At 40.3% G+C, this 26,991-nt stretch overlaps 2 protein-coding genes across 2 annotated transcripts in view; both read right to left on the bottom strand.

Annotated features, from left to right (window-relative positions):
• Positions 1–9,114, bottom strand: part of LOC120689031 (alpha-mannosidase-like) — a 41,409-nt gene extending 32,295 nt beyond the window's left edge. Inside the window, exons 1-2 of the mRNA XM_039971377.1 lie at positions 8,881–9,114; positions 8,721–8,804 (exon numbers count right to left, since the gene is read on the bottom strand). Coding sequence (XP_039827311.1) covers positions 8,721–8,804; positions 8,881–9,114 — 318 coding nt within the window. The remainder of the gene's footprint in view (positions 1–8,720; positions 8,805–8,880) is intronic.
• A 5,478-nt stretch (positions 9,115–14,592) lies between these two features.
• LOC120690295 (alpha-mannosidase-like) lies at positions 14,593–25,287 on the bottom strand. The gene is made up of 28 exons (XM_039972894.1): positions 24,803–25,287; positions 23,156–23,244; positions 22,895–23,069; positions 22,542–22,661; positions 22,342–22,428; positions 22,189–22,260; positions 21,977–22,090; positions 21,543–21,643; positions 21,364–21,457; positions 21,086–21,253; positions 20,915–20,998; positions 20,623–20,688; positions 20,497–20,553; positions 20,058–20,277; positions 19,389–19,525; positions 19,150–19,218; positions 18,949–19,008; positions 17,856–17,927; positions 17,151–17,198; positions 16,877–16,996; positions 16,595–16,660; positions 16,344–16,456; positions 15,868–15,952; positions 15,659–15,769; positions 15,486–15,581; positions 15,344–15,391; positions 15,180–15,248; positions 14,593–15,036 (listed from the first exon to the last, which is right to left on the bottom strand). Exons 1-28 carry the CDS (start codon positions 25,106–25,108, stop codon positions 14,848–14,850), a joined length of 3,036 nt encoding a protein of 1,011 aa, XP_039828828.1. The 5' UTR covers positions 25,109–25,287; the 3' UTR covers positions 14,593–14,847.
• Positions 25,288–26,991: the final 1,704 nt, after the last annotated feature.

Genomic DNA, 26,991 nt, shown 5'->3' with positions numbered 1-26,991 from the left:
GTGGCCGTTGTTGCACTGAGAGCATATCAACAAGCAAGTTGTATGTGCCAAGTATTGCGTTCCTATCAACAGTAAATGTTGGTGCTGCAACTGGCCTATTGGTGATGTCCTTGTACCGCACCGTGTCCCCCCGAAAGGCAGTGTCATCACCGCAGGGTCGAGGTTACCGACATATACATTTTCCGAAATAAAGTTTTTTTCTTCTAAATGATTTTTGGATATTGAAAAGAGTGATGGCCTGAAATTAAAAGGTGTCAAAATAATTAGGAGTTATAGAGATTTATTTCAATTAATTAGAGATTTATTTCAAATATTTTTTATACATGTATACTTGTTACCACCAAGTGTGAACTGTAAACGAATTAGTATTGCTATTGGGACATTAGTCACATCGTGCCTGCAATGTCGCAACTTTTTCTAGACCCTTCATTATGTAGATAGGGTGAGGCCAAGAGCGATGAAGAATAAGGGTTTAGACAGAGCTGCGACATTGCACGGCACACAATGATGACTAATGCCTCAATAGCAACTCTAATTTATTTACATTTCAGACATGGTGGTAACAAGTATACACTTTAATTGTAATTGTGAGAGCAATTATTGTTTTATTGTAATTGTAATTGTCAGAGTAATTAATGATGTATATGTTTTCATGGTAATTATAAGAGTATATTTCTTGTTAATGAGTATCTAATGAGTTTTAAGTAATATTTACTTTTTTAGAAATGTCTTTGCAACATGATGCCTTTGAGCGTCGTGCGTCCGCTCGGGTGGCAGTACGCAATCAATTGAAGCGCACTGGACATTCTCTTTAGTTCCGTCCTGAAGAGCGTGTAGGTCATGTGAGCGTTCGTATTCGTCGTTGGATTAAGAAAGCGTTTTACTACTTCACAATTTCAAAAGCAGATCGCAAATTTCAGCGTGAGTTTAATGTTGAGTTGCACGGTACGGATGATCACGTGAAGAGTCAGGGTTAGCAGAATTTGACCGTAACGTGTCTAGACTTCGGGAGGCAGTTAAGAAGACATTGGTTGATAGGTCCCCTAAGTAGGATTAAGTTTTGTAATGGATTAAGTACTCATGATGTAATGGATTAAGTACTCCTTTTAAATACTCATGATGTATGGTGAATCAATTATCTACATTGTATGATGGTTATTGCAGGTCTTTTTATTATTCATGTTATGTTACATTTAATTTAATTTATTCGATACGTGTAAAGAATTCAAATCGATTTATTTAAAATGCAGATGGACCGGCAATGGATGTACAATGTTGACCGACGTTCTAACAAATTCATTGAAGGTCTGCATTATATTTTGCCTATGGCTGAGGCAAACAAGCAGAATGGTTTTATGTGCTGCACACACTATTTAGATGATACCGATAATATATGGTTGACTCACTGTAAGAATGTTGTATACATGGGTCATCGTCGGTTTCTTCCCATCAGGCATCCGGTACGAAAGAAGGGCAAGCACTTCAAAGGGCAAGCAGACCACCGAACAAAGCCGATGCACCGTAGTAGTAAGGACGCCTTTGACATGATAAAAGATCTAGAAGTTGTTTTTGGAAAGGGACTTGGTAGCCAACCTGTTCCGAACGAAAACAGAATGGTGCCCATGTAGAAGAAGTCGTCTATATTTTGGGAGCTACCATATTGGGAAGTCTTAGATGTTTGTTATGCAATTAATGTGATACACCTCACGAAGAATCTTTGCGTCAACCTGATAGCATTCTTGGGAGTTTACAGAAAGACAAAAGATACACTAGAAGCACGTCAAGAATTGCAACGTATGGAAGAACATGATGTCTTACATCCACAACAACGAGATAATGGACGAGAGTACTTAAGTCCTGCCAGCTATACTCTTAGCAACGAAGAGAAGGAAAGCATGTTTGACTGCTTGAGCAGTATTAAGGTTCCATCTGGATACTCGTCCAATATAAAAGGAATCCTAAATTTGGCAGATAAGAAATTAACAAATTTTAAGTCCCATGACTGCCACGTGCTTATGACCGAACTTCTTCCGGTTGTGTTACAGGGGATTCTACCTGATAACGTCCGGTTAACCATCGTGAAGCTATGTGTCTTCCTCAACACAGTTTCTCAGAAGGTAATTGACCCGGATAAATTGATAAAGTTGCAAAACGATGTGGTGCAATGTCTTGTTGGCTTTGAGCTGATATTTCCACCATCTTTTTTTAACATCATGACACATCTTCTATTGCACCTTGTGAAAGAGATTGATATCCTCGGACCAGTATTTCTACACAACATATTCCCCTTCGAAAGGTTCATGGGGGCACTCAAGAAATGTGTTTGTAATCGAGCTCGTCCAGAAGAAAGCATCGCCAGTGCCTACGGAACTGAGGAGGCCATTGACTTTTGTGTTGACTTTTTTTATGACCTTAAACCGATTGGGGTCCCTGAATCGCGATATGAGGGGAAACTAAATGAAAAAGGGTACATTAGGAAAGAAATCATATGTCTGCACTGATGATTTCTCATTCAAGAAAGCGCATTATGCGGTTCTTCAACAATCATCCTTGGTAGACCCGTATATCGAGGAACACAAAAAGATTCTGCTCTCCGAATTCCCGGAAAAGTCTGAGGCATAGATTACATGTGAGCACATGAATACTTTCGGCAACGGGTTGTGGAAGCATCTAATGCATAACTTGGATATAAGTAAACAACTGTTCTTATTGGCTAGAGGACCATCTTGGAATATCTTAACATACCAAGGGTACGAGATAAATGAAAACACATTTTATATGATAGCCCAAGATAAAAAGAGTAACAACCAAAACAGCGGTGCCCTAATGGATGCCACAGACAATAATGGAAAAAAGGACACATATTATGGCTACATTGAAGAGATATGGGAGCTGGATTATGGTCCCAATTTCAAGGTGCCTCTATTTCGTTGCCAATGGGTTAAGCTATCTGGAGGAGGAGTAACAAAAGATGTGTATGGGATGACAATAGTTGATCTCAACAATCTTGGGTATAGAGACGAGTCGTTTGTCCTAGCCCAGGATGTCGCTCAGGTTTTCTACATTAAGGACATGTCTAGCAAGCCAAAGAAGGGGATAAACAAGCAAAAGGATGAACCTAAGCGACACATAGTTCTATCAGGGAAGAGAAACATCGTTGGAGTGGAGGACAAGACAGATTTGTCAGAAGAATATAATAACTTTGTTGCCATTCCACCTTTCGAAGTAAATGCTGATCCATGCATCCTGCTAGCCAATGATGATGCTCCATACTTGCGCCGTGATCATAATCAACGGACATTTGTGAAGAGAAAGTATGTTACCATACAATAGCTGCTGATCTTTGATGTACTTGAATCATTTTCATGCAATAATATCGATTACTCAACTAATTATATTTATTTCATGAAATTACATTCACATTAACACACTATACTCTCACACTAACACACATAATCTCACTAACACACACTATCTCACAAACTCACACACTACTTATTAATCCCATGAAATGGCTTAATTTTATGTAAAACTCACTTTTTAAATCTTAATATCGTGATAGAACCCATTTTTTGTCGAAAAGCAATAGTTTTAAAAAATATTCACTTAATATATTTTTGCATAGTCAAAATAAAAAATATAATATGGACAAAGTTATATATTTGGTTGACCCAATCACTTGAATGAAAATTAAACATTTTTGTTGTGTATATTAAGTCTATGTACAATAAGAAATTTTGTTCCATAATTTTTGGATCCATAATTTTTTTGAACTTAATTAACAAATGAAAGCCTATTTTAAAAGAGAAGTAAAAAGAAACAAATGAAAAAGAGAAAGATTTGGCGGGAACGAGATAAAACGGACCCCTTTTGTCCCGGGTAGTAGATCCACCCGGGACTAAAGGTGGGCCGCGGGCTGGGAATTTTCCCGCCCCGCCAAAAAACACCTTTTGTCCCGGTGGAGCCATGACCCGGGACAAAAGGCCCTTTTATCCCGAGTGAAGCCACCAACCGGGAGAAAGGGGCCTTTTGTCCCGGGTCGTGGCTCCACCTGGGACAAAAGACCCCCCATATATCTTTCTTCTTCCTCCACCTTTCACCAACACTTGGTCAGTTCTTGATCTACGCCCCTTGCCACCGCCGTCCCCTGCTCTTACCGCCTCCTGCTCGCCGCCATCGTCATCCCCAAGCGCCGCCGACCTCCACCGCCATAGGACGCGTCACCCGAGCTCCCCCGCCCCATCACGTGGTGTCGTCCCCAAGCGTCGTCGTCCCCGATCGAGCTCCTCCCCGCGAGCGTCGTCGACGTCCGCCACCGTCGGCCCCCACCCGCAAGCCCGTCGTTCCCGAGCGCCACCGCACCGAGCCCCATGCCCCTGCCCCCCTCCTGAGCGCGCCATCATCCTCCTCCTCCCCGGCCCGACGCCGCGCGCCGCCACGTCGTCCTCTGCCTCCCCGACCTCCGCCTCCGGCCGGCCCGCGCCTCGACCGTTACCTGTGCGCCTCCGGGTCGCCCCGCCATCGCCTGTGCGCGCTCTGGCCGTACGTGCACCGCGCGCCGCCCTAGCCCTGCTGGCAACCCGGCCGTGCGCCGCCAGCCGGCGCCACCCCCCTAACCCTAATGTCTATTTCTTAGTGAAATTTGAAAATATGGATTACATGAGTTCAAATTTGCTTACAAATTATGTTGTAACATATTGATTATTTGTTTAATTTTGATGACAATTAGAGTGAAATCAAATTATTGATGACAACTTGAGTGAAATCATAATTGTTTAAAATATAGATTATTTGTTAACTTGTTAATTATTTTTGAAATTATATTATTTAGAGTGACATCATAATTTGTTGTGTAAATTTGAAAAAATATTGGTGCATGAATGTGAATGTGAGTTCATGTTATTTATAGTGAAATTATAATTTGTATATTTAATTTTTAAATGTATGAATTTGTATGTATGTTTGTATGTGTGCGTAAAGTGTGTTTAAATTTATGTAGATACGGACGTCGGATCGACCATTACTAAGCACTAAACCATCCGCCCTTCTTCTCGACCTCGTTCATCGACCTTCAACCCTTGCCGACATCTAAATGTAACATATATTTGATAGAACATTGCTTACTGAAATTATTGACAGAATTTCATGTATTTCCTAGACTCTGAAATTTTGTGTACATATATTTGAATTACTTAATGAAATGTCTATAATATTTCATGTATATTTTTTGAATATTGTTACTCATTGAATATTGTGACTTGTACGTTTCATATATATTACTTAGTGACTAAAAAATATTCCAGGAATTTTATTGTACTTAGTGAATTATGTCGAGAATTACTTAGTGAAGTACTTAGTAAACTCATTAGTGAAATACTTAGTGAAATACTTAATGAATTACTTAGTAAACTCATTAGTGAATTACTTAGTGAATTATATGGACAATTACATAGTGAATTACTTAGTGAATTTTCTTATATGTTTTAGTTAAGATGGACCCGCGACAACAAAAAGCAGACGAACAATTCTTGATGGATATGATTGCCCAAGGTGATGGCCAAGAAGGAAATGCTGCTGAACAAGTTGATGATGGCAACAATACTGACATATATTTGAATATGTCCAGTGACGGATGTGAGCCACCATCCGGAGATGATGACGCTGCTGCTGACCAAGATGCTAATGTACATATCACAACCGCATTACTTGTATTCAAATTATATTTACATCCAGTATTGACATGTATATGATATATATGTATGAAATTTTTATAGCCGTCTGGATCATCGTCGTAGTAGGAAAAAGACGAAGCGAGGCCCGACAAAGAAATTGGAAGGCCGATATATTATAACGAAGGTAGCTCCAAATGGTGAACCGATCGCTCCAGTAGCTGCCAATAAAAAGTACATAAGATAATCTAGATGTATTGTTAGGGACCCCATACTGATCAGCTTCAAGCTATGGAAAGCTAACAATCCAAGTGAGCAAATGGATGCGGTACCCGACAGAGAAAAGGAATGGTGCTGGCAGGAGCTAAAGAAGAATTTCACTGTTCCAGCTGAATCAGAATAGATATGCAAGCGGTGGACCCTGAGCAAGATGGCCCAACAGCTGTAGTCATTCAAGAAAACTTTGACGAAAAAATATATCAAGACCGGGACCACGCCTGTGTTTACCGGCGAGCTCGAAAAGCTAAAGGATCACTGGGATGCATTTGTGCAATACAAGACTTCCGAGCTTGGGATTGAGAAGGTGCAGAAGGCCAAAGATAATGCCTCGAAGAAAGTGTACCATCACACTCTAGGGCAAGGAGGCTACAAGCTTGCAATACCCAAATAGGAGAAGATGGAGCAGGATCTGCTTGACAGAGGTATCCAACCTGCGACCATGAACTTGTAACGAACATGGCCCCATTTAGGCCATTTCGAGTGATTTTGGTTATCGAGTGACAACGCAATCAATGGGACTAACGAGTTTTGCAAGATCATGTTTGTAGGATTCTTTAGGTCCCTTGAATAGAGTCCAAGTCATATCCGAGACAACCAATGCACCATCGAGACGAGACGTCCAAACCCCCTCCCCCTCCGAAGTTGTGTCTTTGATGCCAACGAAAATGCGAAGGCTACACGACCGATACATGATGTTGATGTCCCAGTGCGTCTTCATGAGTGGCGCGAAGATTAAAGATGATGACTTCTTTCGGGGCGAGGCCATCATATGGATTAATTGGGAAGAAGTTTACCAACTATACCATCAGGATGCCCTCGACATCTCTATGGTCGTCTTGTGGGTTCTGTAAGTGGTGTTCGTTATATTTTAATCGTTATGTATTGTACTTCATGACCTCAAGCAGTTGATCCCTTGTTTTGTTTTGTACAATGTAGAATGGAGATTCAAAATTGCAGGAGGAAAGGGCACTCCTACCTCGGCTTCGTCGACCCAATTACTTGTAATTGTAGGCTTCTACGAGACAACCCCGACGAGATATTCCAAAACTTATACAAGTACTTAGCCGTCCAGCACAACAAGTTCAAGATATTATTTCCTTACAACTTTGCGTGAGTGTTTCCTACCGGCTAACTCTTTTTAATTTTGTATAATTGAATTCTTTAAACCCTACCATGCACTTGCTCCATATAATCTTAAAGTGATCACTGGATACTACTAGTCATAATTCCCGAGTTCAGCTTAGTGATTGTTATGGACTCATTGAGGCGAGATCCACAACAATACAAAGACCTTAAGGACATGTTGAAAAGGTAATTCTAGCACTACTCACTTTCAAATAATTCTTTACTTCATTCTAATTGTTCTCAATATGCTTAGTGTTTGGAAAAAATTCATTCAAAATCATAAAGGTAATTACAACCAGACATTAAAAATTAAGACAGATTTTTCGATATGTACTTGAATGTTCTTTGCTCGTTTAAAAATCTTTTAGTATATATTCTTATAGATTCCTGATAATTTATTTTCTCTTAAAGTGTATGAGGCAGGCACAAGGAAACAATTTATGTGCATACTATGTTTGCGAGAACATGCACAAGCAAGTTGGTCCTCGGAAGAGCTTAGCAGAATGGCAGCAAGAAGTAAGTAGAAAACTTGTCAATATTTCAACTCTTATTGTAAAAAGTCATATTAAATATTCCCACTTTTTATAGGTCGACAAGATGCGCAATGAACTTATACCAGAGGAAAGGATTCTGGCAGTTCAAGAAGCCTTGTGCGGATTTATTAATGATGAGGTCCTCGACGTAAATGGCGAATTCTACTACCATGGAGAGTCGTACATCAACAATAAAAGCAAATATGATAACATTGTGTAAAACTTGTGAGGCACTTTGTGAATTTGTAATTAAGAATATGTGTATGTAAATATATGTGTATATGTCAATGCATTTCTATTCATGTGTATGCGTATATTTGTGAATTACTTTATATATGCAAACTATTTGGGACCAATATTATGCAAATTAATATATATTTACATTTATTAGTGTAATTGAAATGAAAGTATAATTGAAATGAAATAGTATAATTGAAATGAAAAAGAAATGAGAATTGGAAAAAAAATGGACTTCTGTCCCTGTTGGTAACACCAACCGGGATAAAAGGGTGCGCCAGTCACGTGGTGCTGGCAACCCTTTTTGTCCCGGTTGGTGTTAGGTTTTTTTTTATCCCGGTTGCTAGACCCGGGACAAAAGGGCACCCCTTTTGTCCCGGCCTGGCGGTCCCGGTTGGGAAACCGGGACAACAGAGGTTTCCCAATCGGGACAAATTTGATGTTCTGTAGCAGTGACATTACGTTTTGCAGATGTTCATTGTATTGCCATTAGTTAATATTTAGGTGGTTCACATATGTGCGTCATTTTTTGTACACTAACAATATACAATTGCTCTGTCCGGTTGGCTTATCAGCTAACCAGCCAGCAGTGTTTTTCTCTCACACTAAATCAGCACTAGCCACCAGCCATCTGCTAGCTAGCTAGCAGTTACACGCACCGAACAGAGCGAATATCCCGTGACCAAGCTAGAACAATGGCTTCAATCCGACGACACAAATTCAGTTACTCTTTCGCGTAGCAATAATATAGTAAACCAAAGTAGCAAATCGTTGCCTGTGAGCACTGCGCATTCAGTCTAGGCAATGCCTGTGAGCAGCATGGGGAATGGGTAGATAGCGAGAGGCTTCAGAGAAGGTGGGATAGGGGCGGGGTTACCTGCTCAACGACGACGAACTTGCGGGCGGGGTCCTTGGCGAGTGCGTCCACCACGGAGTCGAGCGTGTTCATCACGCACGCCCTCTGCCATCGACTTTCCCGAAGGTGAGCGGATCGGAGAAATGGCGGCGCGGAACAGCGATACGCTCAAGTGGCTTACCTGGATGCTGCTGTTGGATCCGAGGTAGTACTGGTCGACGGTCTTGAGCCAGCCGACGTCGTCGTGCGAGTGCGGCACCAGGTGCACCTGCAGCTTGCCCTCCACCACCGTCGTTGCCGCTCCCGCGCTCGAGTTGGACGCCACGGAGATCGCCCTCGCTGCCGATGCCCCCCTTGCCGTGGCGGCCACCGCGATCACTACTGCCAACAGCAGCGGAAGTGCTGCCGTCGCCATGGCCGATGCTTGTGGCGAATACCCGGCCGGACGCCTCCGGAGCCCGGACTCGATGATCGTAATGCAGAGTGGATCGGTCAGTCTTCTTGACCTGACAACGCGGATCACCGTACCGGGCTGTGGGCGTTGGCGATTGTTTTCCGCTGTCCGTGGCGCTCACTGTGGCTCCGTCGAAACTAGCTATATATACGCATAGTTGACCAGCGTATGGGAAATGGAGCTATTCAATTATTGAAGCAAAGTTTGTATAAAATAATAAATTTATTTTTTTATGCTTGTAGAGTTGTAGTCTATTTTTCTAGGTAAATTACCAACGGCCATGCGAAGGGGCAACGACACGGTCACTATGTGGCTTCCCACTGTAGGACGTGCTGTGGATGGTATTTTCACTTTCTCCGGGTGACGCCTTTTCTGGTCAACACACGAATGCGCTAGATCGCGCGGCGCGAGGAGGGGCTCCTTGCAGCGCCTCCTGCGTGGAACGGTTAGACCAGTCGCCGTGCAGAACGACGACGATCCGACAAACGCTCACATGGGAGTGACTCCGTCGGGGCAAACACGCATAGAGTTGCCCTAGGTTCGGCAGGCCAGCTAGAGCGTCCTCAGACGCCATGGAGACGAGAGAAGAACAATATGTTGAGATTGGAAAAGTGGGGTAACGAGGAAGAAAGATAAAAACGATAAAGATAGATTGATTTTATTGATTCGATTGGATTGTTCCCTCGATCGGCTGTGACCCTTTATATTTATAGGGTGGAGAAGATTTACCCCTCAAGAAATCCCATTTACAGATCTAAATCTATAAAATTCTCTAATTGTACTCGACTCCTCAGGGACCGGTCAGACAGGTCGGACCCATCGGTCAGACCGGTCGGCTCTTGCCAGACCGGCTACAGAGAGCAGACTGGTCAGTCCGCTTGGGTATACCGGTCAGACCGGTCGGTGCCAATTTTGGTCGTCAACATATGTCCTCCTGTTTTTTGGCAAAGCTTGCGTGCCAAAAAATAATATTCTGAACCAAAATTATCTAAGGGCGATAGTTAACAATGCATCGGCCATTTTTTGCACTAAGGACCATAAAATTTTATGGGTCATGACTAGCTTTTTTTCAAGTTAATGATGAAACAATCTGGTTCAGCCTTCAAATTTTCTCCGTGATTACTGATTTGATTTGGTTTGCTTAACCTCCACTTGTTGCTCCATCGACTCTTGCTTGCACATACGTTGCAGCCTTCTCTATTGGGTGTGAGATAAGCCCGAGGGACACCACCTCGGTTGTAAATATTTTGAATCTGGCTTCATGCTCTTCTCACTCTCCTTACTGCAATAAAGATATCTTTTTACCAGATTGTTGCTAGTAACAATCGGTCTAGGCGATACACAACTTGGATACATAGAAGGATATTGAATATAATAAGATTGCATATGCATCCTATTATAATCCAAAGGTGCGTAATAACAGGAATGTGACCAAGGCAGTGGAGCAATCAGCCCTAAATATGGCATAGTAACACAATTATCTTGACATGGGCAAAAATATGATTGCTCACCAAACGTTGATGTTGACTTTGCGTCCTTGACTTCGTTTGGCCGTCTCTTCTGCTTCTGGGCAACTCCTTCCTTCTCATATTTAACCAAGAGCTCTTTAAAGCCCGGTCTTGTTCTAATTTCAGCCATGGAGGATCTCCCAGATCTATTGGACGCACCGGTCAAACCAATCTGGAAACCGGTCGGACCGCCCTAGGGACCGGTCAGACTGCTCAATGAACCGGTCTGACCGGTCAATTTGTTGTCGATTTCTTTCTTTTTGACCCCCCCCCCCCCCCCCGCCGAACTTGATCATTGTTTAGCCATATTATTTGATGCAGCATTGCTATTGGGGATAATTTGATCAATAGAATTAGCCGATGTTTCTTCAACAGTCGACTTTTTTTTAATATGTGCCAAATCTAAATTTTTGTTTAATCGTCCATCTTTTTTGATAAGATAAACTTGTTTGATCACCTTGTATTTCTTTTTCTGCATAGACCGATTTTTCTGAACAAAACGGTCATTATGGTAGTTGATGGTTCACTAATCACCGGTTCCCTATTTTTCTGAACAAAATGGTCATTATCGGTAGGTGATGGTTCACTAATCATCGGTTCCCTATAGGTAATATAATTTGGGCAGAAATATGTAGGGAGAAACGACATATATGAGTTATGGAACCATTGTGCATGACAATAAGGCATACCGAAATAAGTCCCCCATGGCACAATCATGGGTGATCCGTATGATGAAAACGACATCGATGTAGGAAAAGTATTCCATCGCCGATTCTGATCATAGAATTTCTGTTTTGGACCAGATTTAGCTTGTTTGGAATTTTTAAGCTGACTAGCATCATTGACATTCATTTGCCTTTTGAATCTAGCCGGAAGTTCTCCATGGATATATATGCTTCACTTTTCCTTTTGATACTTTCTACGGCCTTTGGCTTCAACTAGGGCTGGATATCAAGCTAGCTCGGCTCGTTATAGCTCGGCTCATTATGGTTCGACTCGTTATAGCTCGTTATACAAACGAGCCAGAAAGCTAGCTCGGCTCGGCTCGGCTCGTTAGTGGCTCGAGCTAGCTCGTTTGGCTCACGAGCTAGAGTATAAAAATATTTACATAGAGATGATAACCGTAAATCTGTAAAAAAAACACATCATATGCATATTTAAAGTGAAATAAATAAAATAATATGAATGTTACAATGAAAAATATAAGTATGTTGTCATCCATGACCATGATCAATCATTATTCGTTGATTGTTTCCACTAATTCATATAATATTTGTTATTTATCTTGGCTCGTTATGGCTCGCGAGCAGCTCACGAGCCAGCTCGAGCTGGCTAATTATAAAGCGAGCTGGCTTGTTATAAAACGAGCTGGCTCATTATAAAACGAGTCGAGCTCGAGTCGAGCTACTAATGAGCGAGTCGAGCGAGCTAGCGAGTTACGAGTTTTTCGTCCAGCCTTAGCTTCAACTATTTTCCAGATACCAATCTCTATTTTTTCGGGTTTAACCATCCTCAGTTTTGAGTTGTTTTGCAAAACCCTAGATGAGGTGGTTAGATCGGTCTTGCAACCGGTCAGACCGGTTTTGTCACAACCGGCTTCTTTATCTTTGCCTTGTTTCCCCCCGAGCATAGAAGTACTAGATATAGTCTCTGTGCTCTTTCTAGCAAATTTTGGATCGACAAATTCGGTTTGAGATGGCCGAATTTCATCTTGATCAGCAACATTAGGCAAAGTTTTGCAAGGATTAGTAACCGACTTTTGAACAACAAGAGCTTGAATTGAACTATTTGTTTGATCAATCAAATCTTTGACAACACTAGATAGAACATTAGATAAAGTACAAGAGGATCACATCTCCATTAATATTTCAATGGTGGATGGGATCTGACACTCCTTTATCTTCTTGACTCCTTGCTCAGTTTTATGGCAGTGGGACAAGAATAACCTTTGACTGCTCCGTCATATTCTTGCTTATATTTCTCAAGTAGCTTATCACGTGCTGCCATCTTGCTAGGGTTTGACAAATCGGCCATGATGACCTGATTCTCTTTCCCAGCGGAGTCGCCAATTTGTGTTGACGTCTTTTCTGGTCAACAAATGAATGCGCTAGATCGCGCGGCGCGAGAATGGGCTCCTTGCAGCGCCTCCTACGTGGACTGGTCAGACCGATCGCCGCGCAGAACAACGATGATTCGACAAACACTCATCTGGGAGGGACCCAGTCAGAGCAAGCGCGCGTAGAGTTGCCCTAGGCTCAGCAGGCCAGCTAGGGCGTCCTCAGACACCATGGAGACGAGAGAAGAACAACATGTCAAGGTTGGAAAAGTGAGATAACGAGGAAGAAAGAAAAAATAATAAAAATGGATTGATTTTGTAGATTCAATTGGGTTGTTCCCTCAATTGGCTATGACCCTTTATATTTATAGGGTGGAGAAGACTTACCTCTCAAGAAATCCCGTTTACAGATCTAAATCTATAAAATTCTCTAATTGTACTCGGACTCCTCATGGCCCGGTCAGACAGGTCGGCTCCTGCCAGACCGGCTACAGAGAGCAGACTCGTCAGACCGTTTGGGCACACCAGTCAGACCGGTTGGTGCCAATTTTGGTCGTCAATATCTCCCTCCCACACTGCTTGCATGAAAAGATAAGTACAACTAGATGACATCATCACATGCAAAGTGGTTTCAAAACTAAGAAGTTGTTGATACAAAATTTTGCAATTATAATTTTTGGCAGAGAGAATTGAGCTGATGGAGAATTTTACAAAAAGGCCATGGCACATTGGGCCCAAGGTGATTTGGATGCCTGGTCAAAGTTGGAGCCCGAGTGTAGTCAAAGGCATGACCGTACCAACTCTACAAATGGTTCCACGCAAATAAATTCTTAACTTTTTTATATGATCTCTGATAAAGTCAAACTTTATATCAAAATTTTCGAGGTTGATAAGACCTAAACTTTTGTAGTTGATAACTTTTTCATTTAAAATTAGCTAATAGTCCCAAAAATTATTATCTAATTTTAATATCTAGAAGTTTTGATTTTTCGAACAATCTGGCATGTAGAGTAGCTCCCTATTAAAGCTGTAGTGTAAGATCTAAAATATTATAGTTTATACATTATTTATTTAAGATTTTTTAGAATCATAAGATCATTTAATAGTTATGATGTACACATGGCTACGACTATATAGTATCTCATACGACTCAAGTCATATTTTGATGTTTCCACAATTTTAATATTTATATGTAGTAAAATATACTTGGCATATTTTTTTCAAATATCTATAGTTCACAATAACTATAGTGCATAAGTTTGACTTTTTTATTTATTTTTCAATATTTAAAGATTTAAATACATTTTCAGAATAAAACAAAAGAAACATTTTCAGGAGCGGGGGTGGCATATTTTTAGGGGCGAGTGATGGCATCACCCGCCGTACAAATCGACTTTAGAGTTAATAAAAAAGAATCACATATCTCATAGAGTAACATGTGATTGTCTAGTGTGGTGGAGAGAAGAGTATGCGCGAGGCATGTAGTAAGTGGTTCGAACCACTGTTGAGGCAAGTGTACATATTTTGTCAAAAAGTTTTCTATGACAGCCACAAAGGCTAGATTGTGTTTTTTACCACTTTAGCGATGTAATGGTTTTTTTTATTACAACTTCAAACTAATTATCCATGAGGCTCCAAAATAGTATCACCTTATTTTATTTGTTGGATGCTTCACATCATTTCAAATATTCCTAGAAAGAATATAGCTGCTTCATATTATGAGAAGTACCAGCATACTTTCCTTGAACACATATAATGTTTATATGAACAAACTTAGTGTGGGCGTGCCCAAGTTCAAAGTCCTAGTTAAGGTTTGATTTGGGTGTTATCCTTCTCTTTTTTTTTTCATAGTAAGGTAACAAAACCTCTCTTATGTTTTTTCAAAAAAAAAGAAGTTTTATTAATTTCAAGTAAAGTTACATCAGGATGATATAACGAAAATCCATATAACAAAAAATTGAAAGGCTCCCGACCTTTGCCTGATGGACACACAACCTTTACATATAAAAAAGAAGAAACAAACATACTAATGACTATCAATCCGCAGACTGTTATCATGTGCCCGTAAAAACATTCCTTGAACTTTTCTAGGCGTATTTGTTTTCTTATATACATCATATATAAATGCAATTAAAATTTCAGCAAGAACGTGCGTATCTCCATGGGTCCGAGCTCAATAACCAGAGCTTGACTATCAACCGGGCCGCCTTTTATTGGAGCGGGACCATTTTCAGTGTCCCCGACAACCTTCCAGTTGAGTTTCTTCATATCTGACTTCTTTTGATTTGCAGAAAGGTTAGTCTCGGTCAATTCCTTAATCTGCACATTGGAACAACATTATTCACAAGGTTACAAAATTAATCTGCACTAATTAGTCTCTGACTTCTTCTGTTACAAAAATATTTTTGCAACACAATCTTCTCTCATTCTAAAACCTGGGCTGCAAGAAAAAAATTACTTACAGTTCTCTTCCCGAACACCTTTCTCAGATCAACTTTTGTTAGCACTGAATATTGAGGGTCCTCAGCAGCCTGCCGATCCGGTGAAGATTAATCAGTATCTTTGATTCATTATCATCAAGAAGGAACAGCAATATGTAACAGTATTGACCAAATTACTAATATACCTGGAAAAGATGGGCCAAGCGGAGTAGTGTGGTACCATCATCTAGATTCTGAAATGTTAAGACATGCTCGGTTAAGGAATGAATGTATATTCGGTAGTGCCATGCATGGGTAAAGGGTGGAAGAAGGGGAGTACAGTGATACCTGCAAAGTGACGATTGCGACATTATCAGGAAGACTGTAGTTTGCATCCATCATGCTAGCTTTAGGAACACTGTAGGATTTCCATTCTGTCTCCTCCTGCAAGAAGTGCTCACTCTGAAATATGATAAAAACACAAAAAACTAGAGATTTTTTGAGAAAGCAAGCAAGTATACCTCATGAGTAAAAGCAAGGAGGAAGGGCGAATAGACTTGCTGGCCGTATGTACGTCGCCAATGAGCTCCATGCCCTATCTTTTCGACATTGACATAGTAAGTGCCCCTGGCCTGTAAATGATTTGGAATAATTACAATAGCTATTAGCAAATGAACAGAGAGAGAGGGAGAGAGAGCGCTCTTCAATAATATTGTGACTGTATCTTTACCGTGAGCCCCTGGCAATCTTTACCCACACAAACAACTTCATCTAGTGGTTCTCCAACACCTCGAGCATCATCTTTAAGCATACGCCTGATATTGATAATGTTCAGGGTTAGAGAGACTTTCAGTATTCAAGAGATGCATAAAACATGGGGACCCTAAAACATGATATGCAGATTTGCGGTTGACTTCAAACTGTTCCAAACTACTTCACAATTACTTGCTAATTTGATCATATCAAACAACAAAACTGTGTACAAAACACGTAAGTTCGACAAAAAAATTTCAAAATTGATAGGTTCAGTTATTTGACCAAATTTGTCAGCTATTCAGCAAACCTGGGCCTGTCTTTGTTTTCGAAATAATAACAGAATCAAATTTAGATAGTGAAAATAAAATAGAGTTATAATAGTGTGTAATGGAAACTTATACACCACAAGACCCTCGTGTTGGAACGACCTCACACCACTTTTGCTAATACCTGTGTAGCATAATCTCTAGCTGACCATCCTGGATACTTGATGCTCCAACAGCACGATCAACAAGTACAGATAGTTCATAGTTTCCATCGGCTATATACAGTCCCAGATTAACCTGCAATCTTAATGTGTTAGAAATCAGCAAGCCTAGTATATTGTCTAACCCAAACGATAGCATTTTGATATACATGTTGCTCTGCTCGACTGAAGATCTGTAGATGGTTTCATTCTGAAAATGTGAACTTTTCCTTACCGGGTAGTAATTTCCTGCAACAGGTTGAGTAACTTGAAGATCCCAATCTTCCCTGAAGTTTCTCACCTGCAAAAGAAGAACTTTGTGAATCCCCATGTAAAAGGAGATCTCCTTTTGGAGAAATATTTCAGATGGGCTCCCGCACTTTCCCCATAAAGAACATGTCCAGATATAGATCAGAATATTTGGAAAGATCTATTCAATACTCCACTAGAGAATTGTGTGATTTTCATCCAGATAATAACCTCAAACATTCAAACAACAAATTACATATATAATTACCCTTTTGAGGAAATCCCTTCCGTTTGAATCAGTATAAAATGTACTGTTCGTGACCATATTTGCTGTCATTCGTGTGATAACCTCCTTGCCTATGTCATCATCGACAGGGATTGGTCCAATCTTTTTGACGTATGAGAGAAACAAAAATTGTTAGTTCAATTTTGAAAAATAGATATGCCAAAATGTGGTAGCATCACTGGTACATGTATCATGTTCCACTAGCTATAAGTATCATGTGTGTCTTTTTCTAAAGCTGAGAAAAGTGACTACTAACCGTGTATTCAACTTCGGCATGCTCCTTATTCTTGTAGAGTCGTGTTATCTATATAAAGAAAATGTTAATCACTATTTAGGACTAAAATAGAACCTCCTATTATTTTTCAAATGTGGAACTTATACTCTGGACCAATGAAGAATTATGCTCAAATGATGGTTATACAAATAATTTGCTAAGAAATGATTTCAGGAGGGGTAATTATTCTTCCGATGTAAACATTGTTGAAATTCTTGATGCTAAGAAATAAGGAATGCTTCTAGTATGAGATTAAGAAGAATGAATAAAAACAGAGGATGCAGTTTTTTTTGGAACGCATGAGAGCTCCATATCATTGCATTAATATAAGATGGAAAATTAACAATATCAGGATTTATATAAGCCGTGTAATAAGGCAATACAATTTAACACTTAACAACAAAACTCAACAACTCCATGAGCTCCTCTTGTGATTCCTAGAATTGAGATGTCTTGATTTTAATTAACTTATAAAAACACACTTTTTTCAAATGATCTATCGGTTGATTTTTCCCCTTCAATGATAAATAAACCTGAATGAACACCTAAGTAGTATTATCCTTCAATCACTGTTTTGTGCATGTTAGCATAATAAACAAAATATTCATATTTTAGGCTCAGCTGATGATTAAGTTAAGTCACATTTACTTTTATTGGGCTCTAAATTGGAGCAAGTTAAGAATTGACCTGATATACCCATGAGCTGAATTGTTGATGCACTTCATCGACCAGAGGTCCACGGATAACTTTCAGTGGCACCTAAAAGGAAATTAGAATAAATATACTCCATGACATAGAAACATGAACTGTAAAGTTCTATCTACCTAGTGCATGATCTAAAGGTAGATATCATAGGAACTTCAGTGTCCTCTCTTTTATTAACATGAGATATATATTGAAGAGCAAAGATCAAATTAACCCATCACTTTTCTTGACTATTTCTTTGAATATAACCAGAAAATTATGCTAATAAGTTTTACCTATGCATTCTGATGTTTTTTAATTTGACATTATATTGGGGTGTTTGGTTTGAGGATGACGAGTTCCATCATGGATTGATCCTTGAAATTCGGTGGGATGAACCTATTTTCCATGTTTATACTAGTTATCATGGAGATCCATCATGCATATGAGGTGGTAATGAATCATCACATCCCATTTATTCAAACCAAAGAAGAATTTGAGGTGTATGAAAATGATGGACCATCTCATTCCTCAAACTAAATGCCCCATTATAGAGTCCATCCACTAAAACATTCATGGACTAATTAATACCAAACTACTAGAATTTTTCATTTAAAACTCTTTAATACTTTCACTCTGACTTCCCACTATTTATGAAAATTTTGATATGCAAAATACTACTTCTGCCATATAGTAAACGTTCCACAGTATCAACTAAATATTCGAGGGGAGTATAACTTTTGGACTCCTTTGATGAATCAAATATAAACGCTACAATTTCATCTGCTCTATTAGTGTAAAGATCAAATGTTGTGAGGAATAACACCATGCTATTTCAATCCATGTCTAGGTACTTCATGCTAAAAAGATAAAAAAAAATAGATACGATAACATTGTGAACAACTCCGGATCCATGCTTTCATCAGCCAATTTGTGCAATATTATTTTGGGAAATACAACATGGGCCAACCAATAGAATTAACATTAACACAAAATTCATTCTCGTAAAATTTAGTAAAGTGTGGAAGGGGAGATTGATCAATGGAATACCAGTAAAGAGAAATGGAAACACAGAGATAGGCCTTAAAGATATTACCGATGATGAAACAGTAGTTGGCGTGTTACCATCAGGTCTAAAAATATAAGCTCCAGATGCCTAACATAACATATATATATATATATATATATATATATATATATATATATATATATATATATATATATATATTAAAACTATTAGATATGTGTGACAAGATTTTCTTCAACTGAGAAAGAAAGCTCAGTTCCATAGTAAAACCTGTGAGTCCATGGAATCACCTTCACTTGATCTATACCAAAGGAAGCTTTGTTGAATTGGTAAATCCACCTGAAACAAATTATGAAAGAAAAATATGATAGTGTTTCCCTATAAAGAAATCCGAAGAATTTCTATAGGTAATGAAAAATGTAATGAATTTATTTCTTTCAGATCCACCATAAAATAGTACTGTATTTCTATCAAGTCATTTAAAGATATATGCTTATATTGACACTCACTCCTGAGATGGAATTGAACATCCTCTTGAGTTGTCCAGATGCTGCTGAAAAGGACATCTTCAGAGGCCCTGGTCCAACTTCAATCGTATCGTTACTTGGAGAAACCACCGCAGAGGCATACCCAGTACCGTTGTATGCTGGACAGATGGTAGGAAATTCATGTAACTCAACTCTAGAAAATAATAAAAACCTGACAGATTAATCAGAAATTTTCGAATGGGCCTACCACAGAGCATTACTATCACCGTTCATATTGTAGTTTCAAGCACCACTACGGTTATTTTACCTTATTAGTGACTACAGACAAAAACAAAGTTAGCCTAGCTCAATTGATTGGGACAGGAGGTGTGGTTGTGCACCCCAAGCACCAAGATTGGAGTCATTTAACTTGAATTTTGGTTATTTTCTTCTTTATAAGAATCATCTGGTTAGTTCCTCCAAGGTTGGGTCTCGTTTGCAAATCAATATGGTAGTTTTGGGTGACAATTCAAGCTAGTTCTGAGATATGTGATAAGCCATGTCTTACTCAGTTATCTTAACAGTTAATTCTGTTCTTGGTAAAGCAGTTTGATGCTTCAATAACAGCAAACGATTTGCTGGGTCAAAAAACAGTAGTATTTGCACATGGGGTATCATAGTTGCAGTTTAATCCAAATAAATATGATTCACCTGCTCCAGTGGGTTTCGAAATATAGTAAGAATTCCATCCCATTGGTGGTACGGAAGCTTGAAATACTAGCCAATACTTAGGGGCCTTGTCTGATGTGATTCCAAGATAAGCCTTCACATAAAACTTCCTTAAATTGCCGGTCACGTTATCAACCTCAACCAGTTGAGATTCAACAATAGTTCCAACAGAGTTTTTTACAGCTAGGTTTTCATCATTTACCTGAAATCAATAATTAAAGAACACATAACTATAGAAGTAAGGATTCAAAGGAAGGAAACAAAAGGAGGTGGAAGCCTCATTGTCAAATTTATCCTGGAACTTTTGAAAATTAGGCTATGGCTACTTAACAAAGAAACCATGATTCTTGATCTATAACATTCTCTTAAAGAGCACCCAAAATTACTGACAAAGTGTTGATTGAAGTTTTCAATCGCTTACAGGAATCCTTATGAAGTCACTACGTTCCCATCCAAGAGGATTGTAAACAACTACAACCTGCAACAGACCATGTCAGTATCTAAAATATTAATTAGTATACAAAATTTGAAAACAGATTGTACTCACTAGACTCTTTGTTGAGGAACTTGCTTTCTCAGTTGAAGGGCAGTAGCTTATATTCAGAAGTGGACACTAAAAAAAGTGAATCAATAAGAGAGGCTGTTTGATTAGGTAAATCTATTTAAGAACTACTTATGAGAAACTTGGAAAAATTGAGTTAATATATAATACAAAACTTAAAACTTATATAACCAAACGTATCAAAATTGTAATAGCTTATCGCTTTTTGTCCTTCTGATAAGAAGAATTCGAATGCTCATTGGCAAAAACATAAAAAATCATGTGCATATTTTCTCACCTGTTCAAATTTTGTTACAGATGACACACATGTTCTGTTGGAGTTCGTAAGACAAGTCAGAGCAGTGTTGACACCATTTTCAACCTGAATGATAAGAGTAGCTAGTACATCACAATTTCTTTGACAAACTGGAAGGGAATTGTAAGAAAATCTGTAAGGGAGATTGTAAACCTTTGATGCTCCAAGAGCGAGCCGTTTCGAGTAGTCATCAGTTGTGTGCTGTTTCGCAGTACCTGAGACTGCATCATGATGCTGGGCAATTCCCATTGCATCTTCCAAGCTGGAAGTAAATAATCCTAAGGAACTTCTACCCACCAAAAATTCTATTTGACGAGCAGCCTGCCAGGACATGACACATGATTTAAGGTCTTTCAAGAACTTACTAATACATGGTTTAGATAGCACAATAATTCATATACTTATAGAGTTGTAGTCTGCAAATATTATACCAGGTAATACCCACTGTACGCTCGAACATATCGCTTGAATGTTGGACGGCTTGTAAAATACCCAGTCCAATATGCGTTTGTTGAATCAGCATAGCTGCAATTTGCAGTACAGCAAGGCCACCCATGTTTACTTTTGTTAGCATAAATTTTTTCATGTTATACTAGGTTTGAGAACTTACGGAAAATAATCATCATATTTTACTGGCCACGATTCATTTGATGCATGTTTGGCATCTGTGTAGATGGAGGGAGTAGAATACAGTGCGTGCACTCGGCCATCCTGCAACGTTCAGGACATTAGTCTCTTTTCAAATGCAGTACTGACAATAGTTAACCATATCATGTCAATCAGAATTCAAAATGATTGATGTGCTTTGGCATATATGTAAAAAATTCATAATGTATATGTTATTATTTTGATGAGCGAGATGCAGTCTGGCAAGTCCGCATGCCTGTAATCAGCTGATCTAAAACCACGTGAGATGAGTGGACACGTCCAAAATTGGCACTTATCCTTTTACAGAATATAAAAAATATAAAACTGTAACAATTTTTTCGCAAATTGTCAAAAATGTGTATCGAAGCTTGACATGATGGATAAAATCTGTTATACCTTGTTCACATGTTCAATAAGTTTGTCCATATTCCGGAACCAGGATTCAGCATACTGGTAGTTAAAATCATCCCCCATGGTCCACATGATATGATTTGTACGTGTAACATTCGCCTGAACATTGAAACATTTCAGAAGTGAGTTACAGGTTCAATTCAAACGTAACTTCAAAATCACTCCATTCAACCAAGAGCGGTCGCAGAACGGGTTACCTGTGCTATTGCTGCAGCAACAAAATCATTCACACGTTCTTCGACATTATAGTCAAAAAGTGACAGGTCATCCTAGAAAATGGTTGTATGATTAAAAACAAAAGATTCAAGGAGCGTGGAATCTTTGTGGGATTGTTTTATATGGATATGCACCTGAACAGGTATGATACTTTCATCCAAAACTTCAAAGCCAAAGCCATCTGGTGGGCTATAATGGACAGGAAATGCATTGGTGAAGATCTGCAATTTGATTGTACAGTTAAACGGATCCACTAAAAGTCAATTTAGTCCATCATGCTAATAAATGGGATAGTGATTAAAAAAACATTTGTACGGAAAAGAACCAAAATTACCTGTGAAGATGAACCAAAAGTTCTTGAGCCGCGCCATATGACCTCTAGGCCTTTATCTGCTTTCCTCTTTGCCCTATCTTGGTAATCAATTCTTGCGAAATGTACAGAATCAAAACCAAGCTACGATTGCAGTAAAGTAAACAAATGTTAGAAGAAAAAATAAGGTTCATCTTTTTTGTTTTTTGCAAGTGCATTTACAGTGCTTTTGGAGATTTCTATCTTCTATTCAGCGAACCTAGGAATTTATACTATTACCTTACTTCATTCCTGAAAAAACTAAAGTAGTATTATACAACTACTGTTTAGATCTTCCAGGAACATTGACATGATTGCAAATATGACGTTTACAATACCTCTGCTCCAAGCAAATATGCTTGAACTGCAGAATGGCCAAAAGGATCAATTTGCCAGCCAGCTCTTGGAGTCTTGTTGAACTGTTTCTTAATCATCCGGTGACCAAGTGTGGTCTGATCAATCATGTCAATGTAATGTACAGCAGCTTCATCATGCATACACCACCCACCATTTCTGAACAAAGTATCCAAACCAAAAGTTTGAGAAGAAGAGATGAAGCCAAGATTAAGGGAATACTTAAGGACAATCACATGCCATACATGAACTCTAGCTGACCCGAATCGACCAGCTTGTGGACTATGGCTTGGATTGTCGGGCTTTTCTCTGCCCACCACCTTTGGAAGAAAGCCTGACAGCGAAGAGGAAAAGTTAATCTCCAAAGCTTAATATGATTCAACATTACCAGTAAAACACACATACAGAAAAGTTCTTTTCCACACATGAAGCTTTAAGCGATATACTTGTCAACTCTGTCCGGTGATCACTGATGTCAGTGATCTAGAAAGCAATGTTTCAACCTATGGTCCAAGTCTTAAAATCCACTTTCAGAAAATGATTAAAGCCTAATGATGGCAAGCTTCAGATGTTACTTCTCTAAAACATGTATTTGATTTATGGTCTGGTTTTAAAAGGTTTCAACGACAGATCGATGGTCTGGTTTAAACAGTTTATTCCTTAAAAATTAGTCAACAATCCAATATCCATGTTGCAATTTTTTTATGCTACAATTGATAATGGCATGTGGCAAACACCATTTTTCAGCCTCAATTTTGCCAGAACCCAACTTTTTTTTTTGAGGGTGAGCCAGAACCCAGCTTTGGCTTGTTCACAAACTGATTACCACTATTTCCCTGAATTTGAAACTTCCTGAAATAAAAAACGGTTGGACATCCCTATCTAGGAGTGGAAGGTGGTCCACATGCTGGCCCCTGTTGTAGCACATGTACTTGATAGCAACCCCACAACCAATAGTTAGCAGATGGCAGTGCACTCTTTGGATTCTTTTGGTGTGCAATAATGCAAACTCTTTGCTAGTTGTATTTTTTTCAAAGAGTGAGCCATCAAAACAAGTTCAGTGATATTGCATTGGATATGACTAAGGCCCATTATTGGGCATGATCGCAAAGTTGAGGGGACAAGAAACGACTTATCCCACCGAAACAAGTACAGTCATCAGGCTTAGGCCTTTTGAACTAGCTATTTGGCCACACACACCGTCAAAATTAAATGATTCATGTTTTAGCTAGGCAAACATTAAAAACTATATAATCTAATTACAGGACGAGTAATTCAATTCAGAAACTATATAATACCATGCCACAAGCACAGCTGTTCCACGACCCAGATAATAATCACTTAATCAGTATTGAAATCCAACTGAAGGACGGCTCAATTCAATTTAGGAGCTGTACAAAGTGTTGCCATCACTATGTGGGAGTGGAAGGGTGGCTCACTGCTGTACCACTGATGCAAGTAGCCCGATACCAATCAAGCTAGATGACACTCCGGTGGAACCAAAGGATAGGGGACATACTGCACGCTCTGCTGGTCCCTTTTCTAGCTACTTGTCGGCATGAACCTCAAAATTGTGTGGAATAGTGATCACCATCTCATACTTACATTACAGGAAACTATGGAAAGTACATTTGACACTAACAATTGGTACGGTATTTTTTAGGAAAACTAGCACTGTAGTATATATTGGAGAAATTTTCAATGACGTTGCTTCTGCGGAATATCTAACAATATTGCTTGTCTGGCCGCTGTTGAAATGTCCTGCAACAATGCACACCGGCCGCGCTCCATTTGTCTACTCTCTCATGTCACCCAAGGCGAAAATCTCTCATAGCAGCAGACGTCTGAAGGCAAGCTAGACCCCGACCCAGAGAGCAGGGGTAGGTACTGACCTGCTCGACGACGACGAACTTGCGGGCGGGGTCCCTGGCGAGCGCGTCGACGACGGAGTCGAGCGTGTTCATGACGCAGGCGCCCTGGATGGTGTTGTTGGAGCCGACGTAGTACTGGTCGACGGTCTTGAGCCAGCCGACGTCGTCGTGCGAGTGCGGCACCAGGTGCACGTTCAGCTTGCCCGCCACCACCGTCGGCGGCGGCGCCGTCGCGTTGTTTGACGCCGCCGCGAACGCCGACGCCGACGCCTCCGTAACCGCGAGCGCCGCTGCCAGCACCACCAGCAGGAGAAGTGCCGCCGCCATGGCGGCCGACCGCCGATCGATGGTCCGCGGCGCCGGCGAGAGAGCTAGCTGGGCTAGCTAGCGCGGAACGGTGGGCGATGAGCGGAGTGAGGTAGAGCCGGGCCAGCCGTGCCGGCCGGCCTGCAATGCGTTTGTTTTGAACCGGGCGGTGTGGGGCTCCGTCAAAAGCAGCTGTGACCACACTCCAGATGCCATGGAAATATATATATATATACGCCCGTAGGTGGCATCGACCTTTGTTGGTGGGCTAGCTAGCTCGCTCCTGCGGGCAGCCAAATTAAAACATGGATGCGTGTGTTCCATCTTGGCGTGTTCGTCCACATGCTCGCGCGGCCGGATTTATTGATTATTATTTGTGGGTTGTTTCCTTGTGACTCGTGAACCGGCCCGGGGGGGGGGGGGGGGGGGGGGGGGGGGCAGGCAGAGGAATGCCTGGCAGAGTTTTTATTTTATTTTATTATTGTGTGGTCTGCACATGAGCCATTATTCATTGTATTATCCGATGGGCAGTTCGTCGTTGACCATGCAACAAATTAAAATTAAAATTTAGTAGTATGCTGCACAGTAAGTTAAACGGCAGGACGCGCACGATTATTGGATTGGCGTTGGGGTTGGGCTCGCTCGCTCGGTGAGTCGCCGGACCTGCGACGTCAGGTCGCGATACCGGCGGTCCGCCACGGACGATACCCGGCGCAGCGGCTCTCGGCCCCGGGCGTCCATCCACCTGCGATTGGACCGTGTAAACCCAGGATTAGCCACTTAGGTCTGTGTTATTTTTTTTTTTTGTTTTTGACCCACTCATTCTTTTTGTTAGCTTAGATGGATTGGGTGGGTTAGTCGGGTCCAAAGATATATACTGTATAATGCGAATAAAACTACGTTGTTGGTGTTTGAACTATTATGTAAATCTACTGACTTTTTTAACTTGAGATATCTGAATCCTAATCAGAACCTAAACGGATGGCACATGCACCCTAGGCTGGTGTAGACGTACTCCCTCCATCCTATTATATGTGCATTTGTAGAGCTCAAAATTTATCTTAAAGTAAGTACATCTTTATAGGACAAACAACTCAAGTTATCTTTTTTAGTTTCTCTTCACTCGAGGTGCAATGATTACATCTTTATAGGGATATACATGTGTGTAATTTTACACTAACATTGATCTCTTTTCTGAAATTTTAGAAGTGCATTTATTTTAGGATGGAGGAGCTACCACCGCCTCCGGCTGGACCTGTACCCCTAGTCCTTTCATCCTGGAAGTTGAAGTCCCGCACGGCACACTGCTCCACAGCTCGTCCGCTGCCCTGCCCCTAGGCGCTCCCCGACGGCTGGGCGACGGTGCCATTGCGGTCTTGCCCTGGTGCGTCCTAGACCCAGATGGGTAGACGACCAGGGCGGCAAAGCCTAGCCCACCCACTCCTAGCCCGTCTGCGCGGCGCCTTGTCCACGACATCTTGACGTGTAGCTTGCCTCAACCCTACTTTCTGTCGGTGAAGTGGTGAGCAGCTCTACCATCTAATTTGTTAGCTAATTGTTGTTGTTAGATTTACCATGATGTATAATTCAATTGGTGTACCTTATAGATGTATCTAGTAGAAATTAGGGATGTATTGCATTGGTTGTTTACTCACATATTTAGTTCAATTGATTTACATATTCGTTATTTAAGTTTGTGTTGTTTATATTATAAACTATTAGTATATTGTTTTGAACTATTTGTATTGTAATCTAATATTTGTTATACCATTTAGTAATTGTGTATCATATTGCAGGGAAATTTTTATGAAACTTTACCGAATTGCTAAATAGTTTTTACCGGTTCGCATATGAAAATTTTGATTCGGCATACCCCATGCAAAAATACTGGCTAGCAATGAGGT

Source organism: Panicum virgatum, chromosome 9N, assembly GCF_016808335.1.
Source record: "Panicum virgatum strain AP13 chromosome 9N, P.virgatum_v5, whole genome shotgun sequence".
Taxonomy (NCBI): Eukaryota; Viridiplantae; Streptophyta; class Magnoliopsida; order Poales; family Poaceae; genus Panicum; species Panicum virgatum.
The sequence above is the reverse complement of the archived record's forward strand: the minus strand, read 5'-3'. Positions and strand labels throughout refer to the sequence as shown.

What these genes read in the sequence shown, in the direction of transcription:
- LOC120690295 (XM_039972894.1), bottom strand. Translation starts at nt 25,108, where the DNA reads ATGGCGGCGGCACTTCTCCTGCTGGTGGTGCTGGCAGCGGCGCTCGCG. An exon ending in AAAGTATCATACCTGTTCAG is followed by an intron (nt 22,261 to 22,341) that starts GTGCATATCCAT and finishes ACCATTTTCTAG; the next exon opens with GATGACCTGTCACTTTTTGA. An exon ending in AGGTGTTCGGGAAGAGAACT is followed by an intron (nt 15,037 to 15,179) that starts GTAAGTAATTTT and finishes TCCAATGTGCAG; the next exon opens with ATTAAGGAATTGACCGAGAC.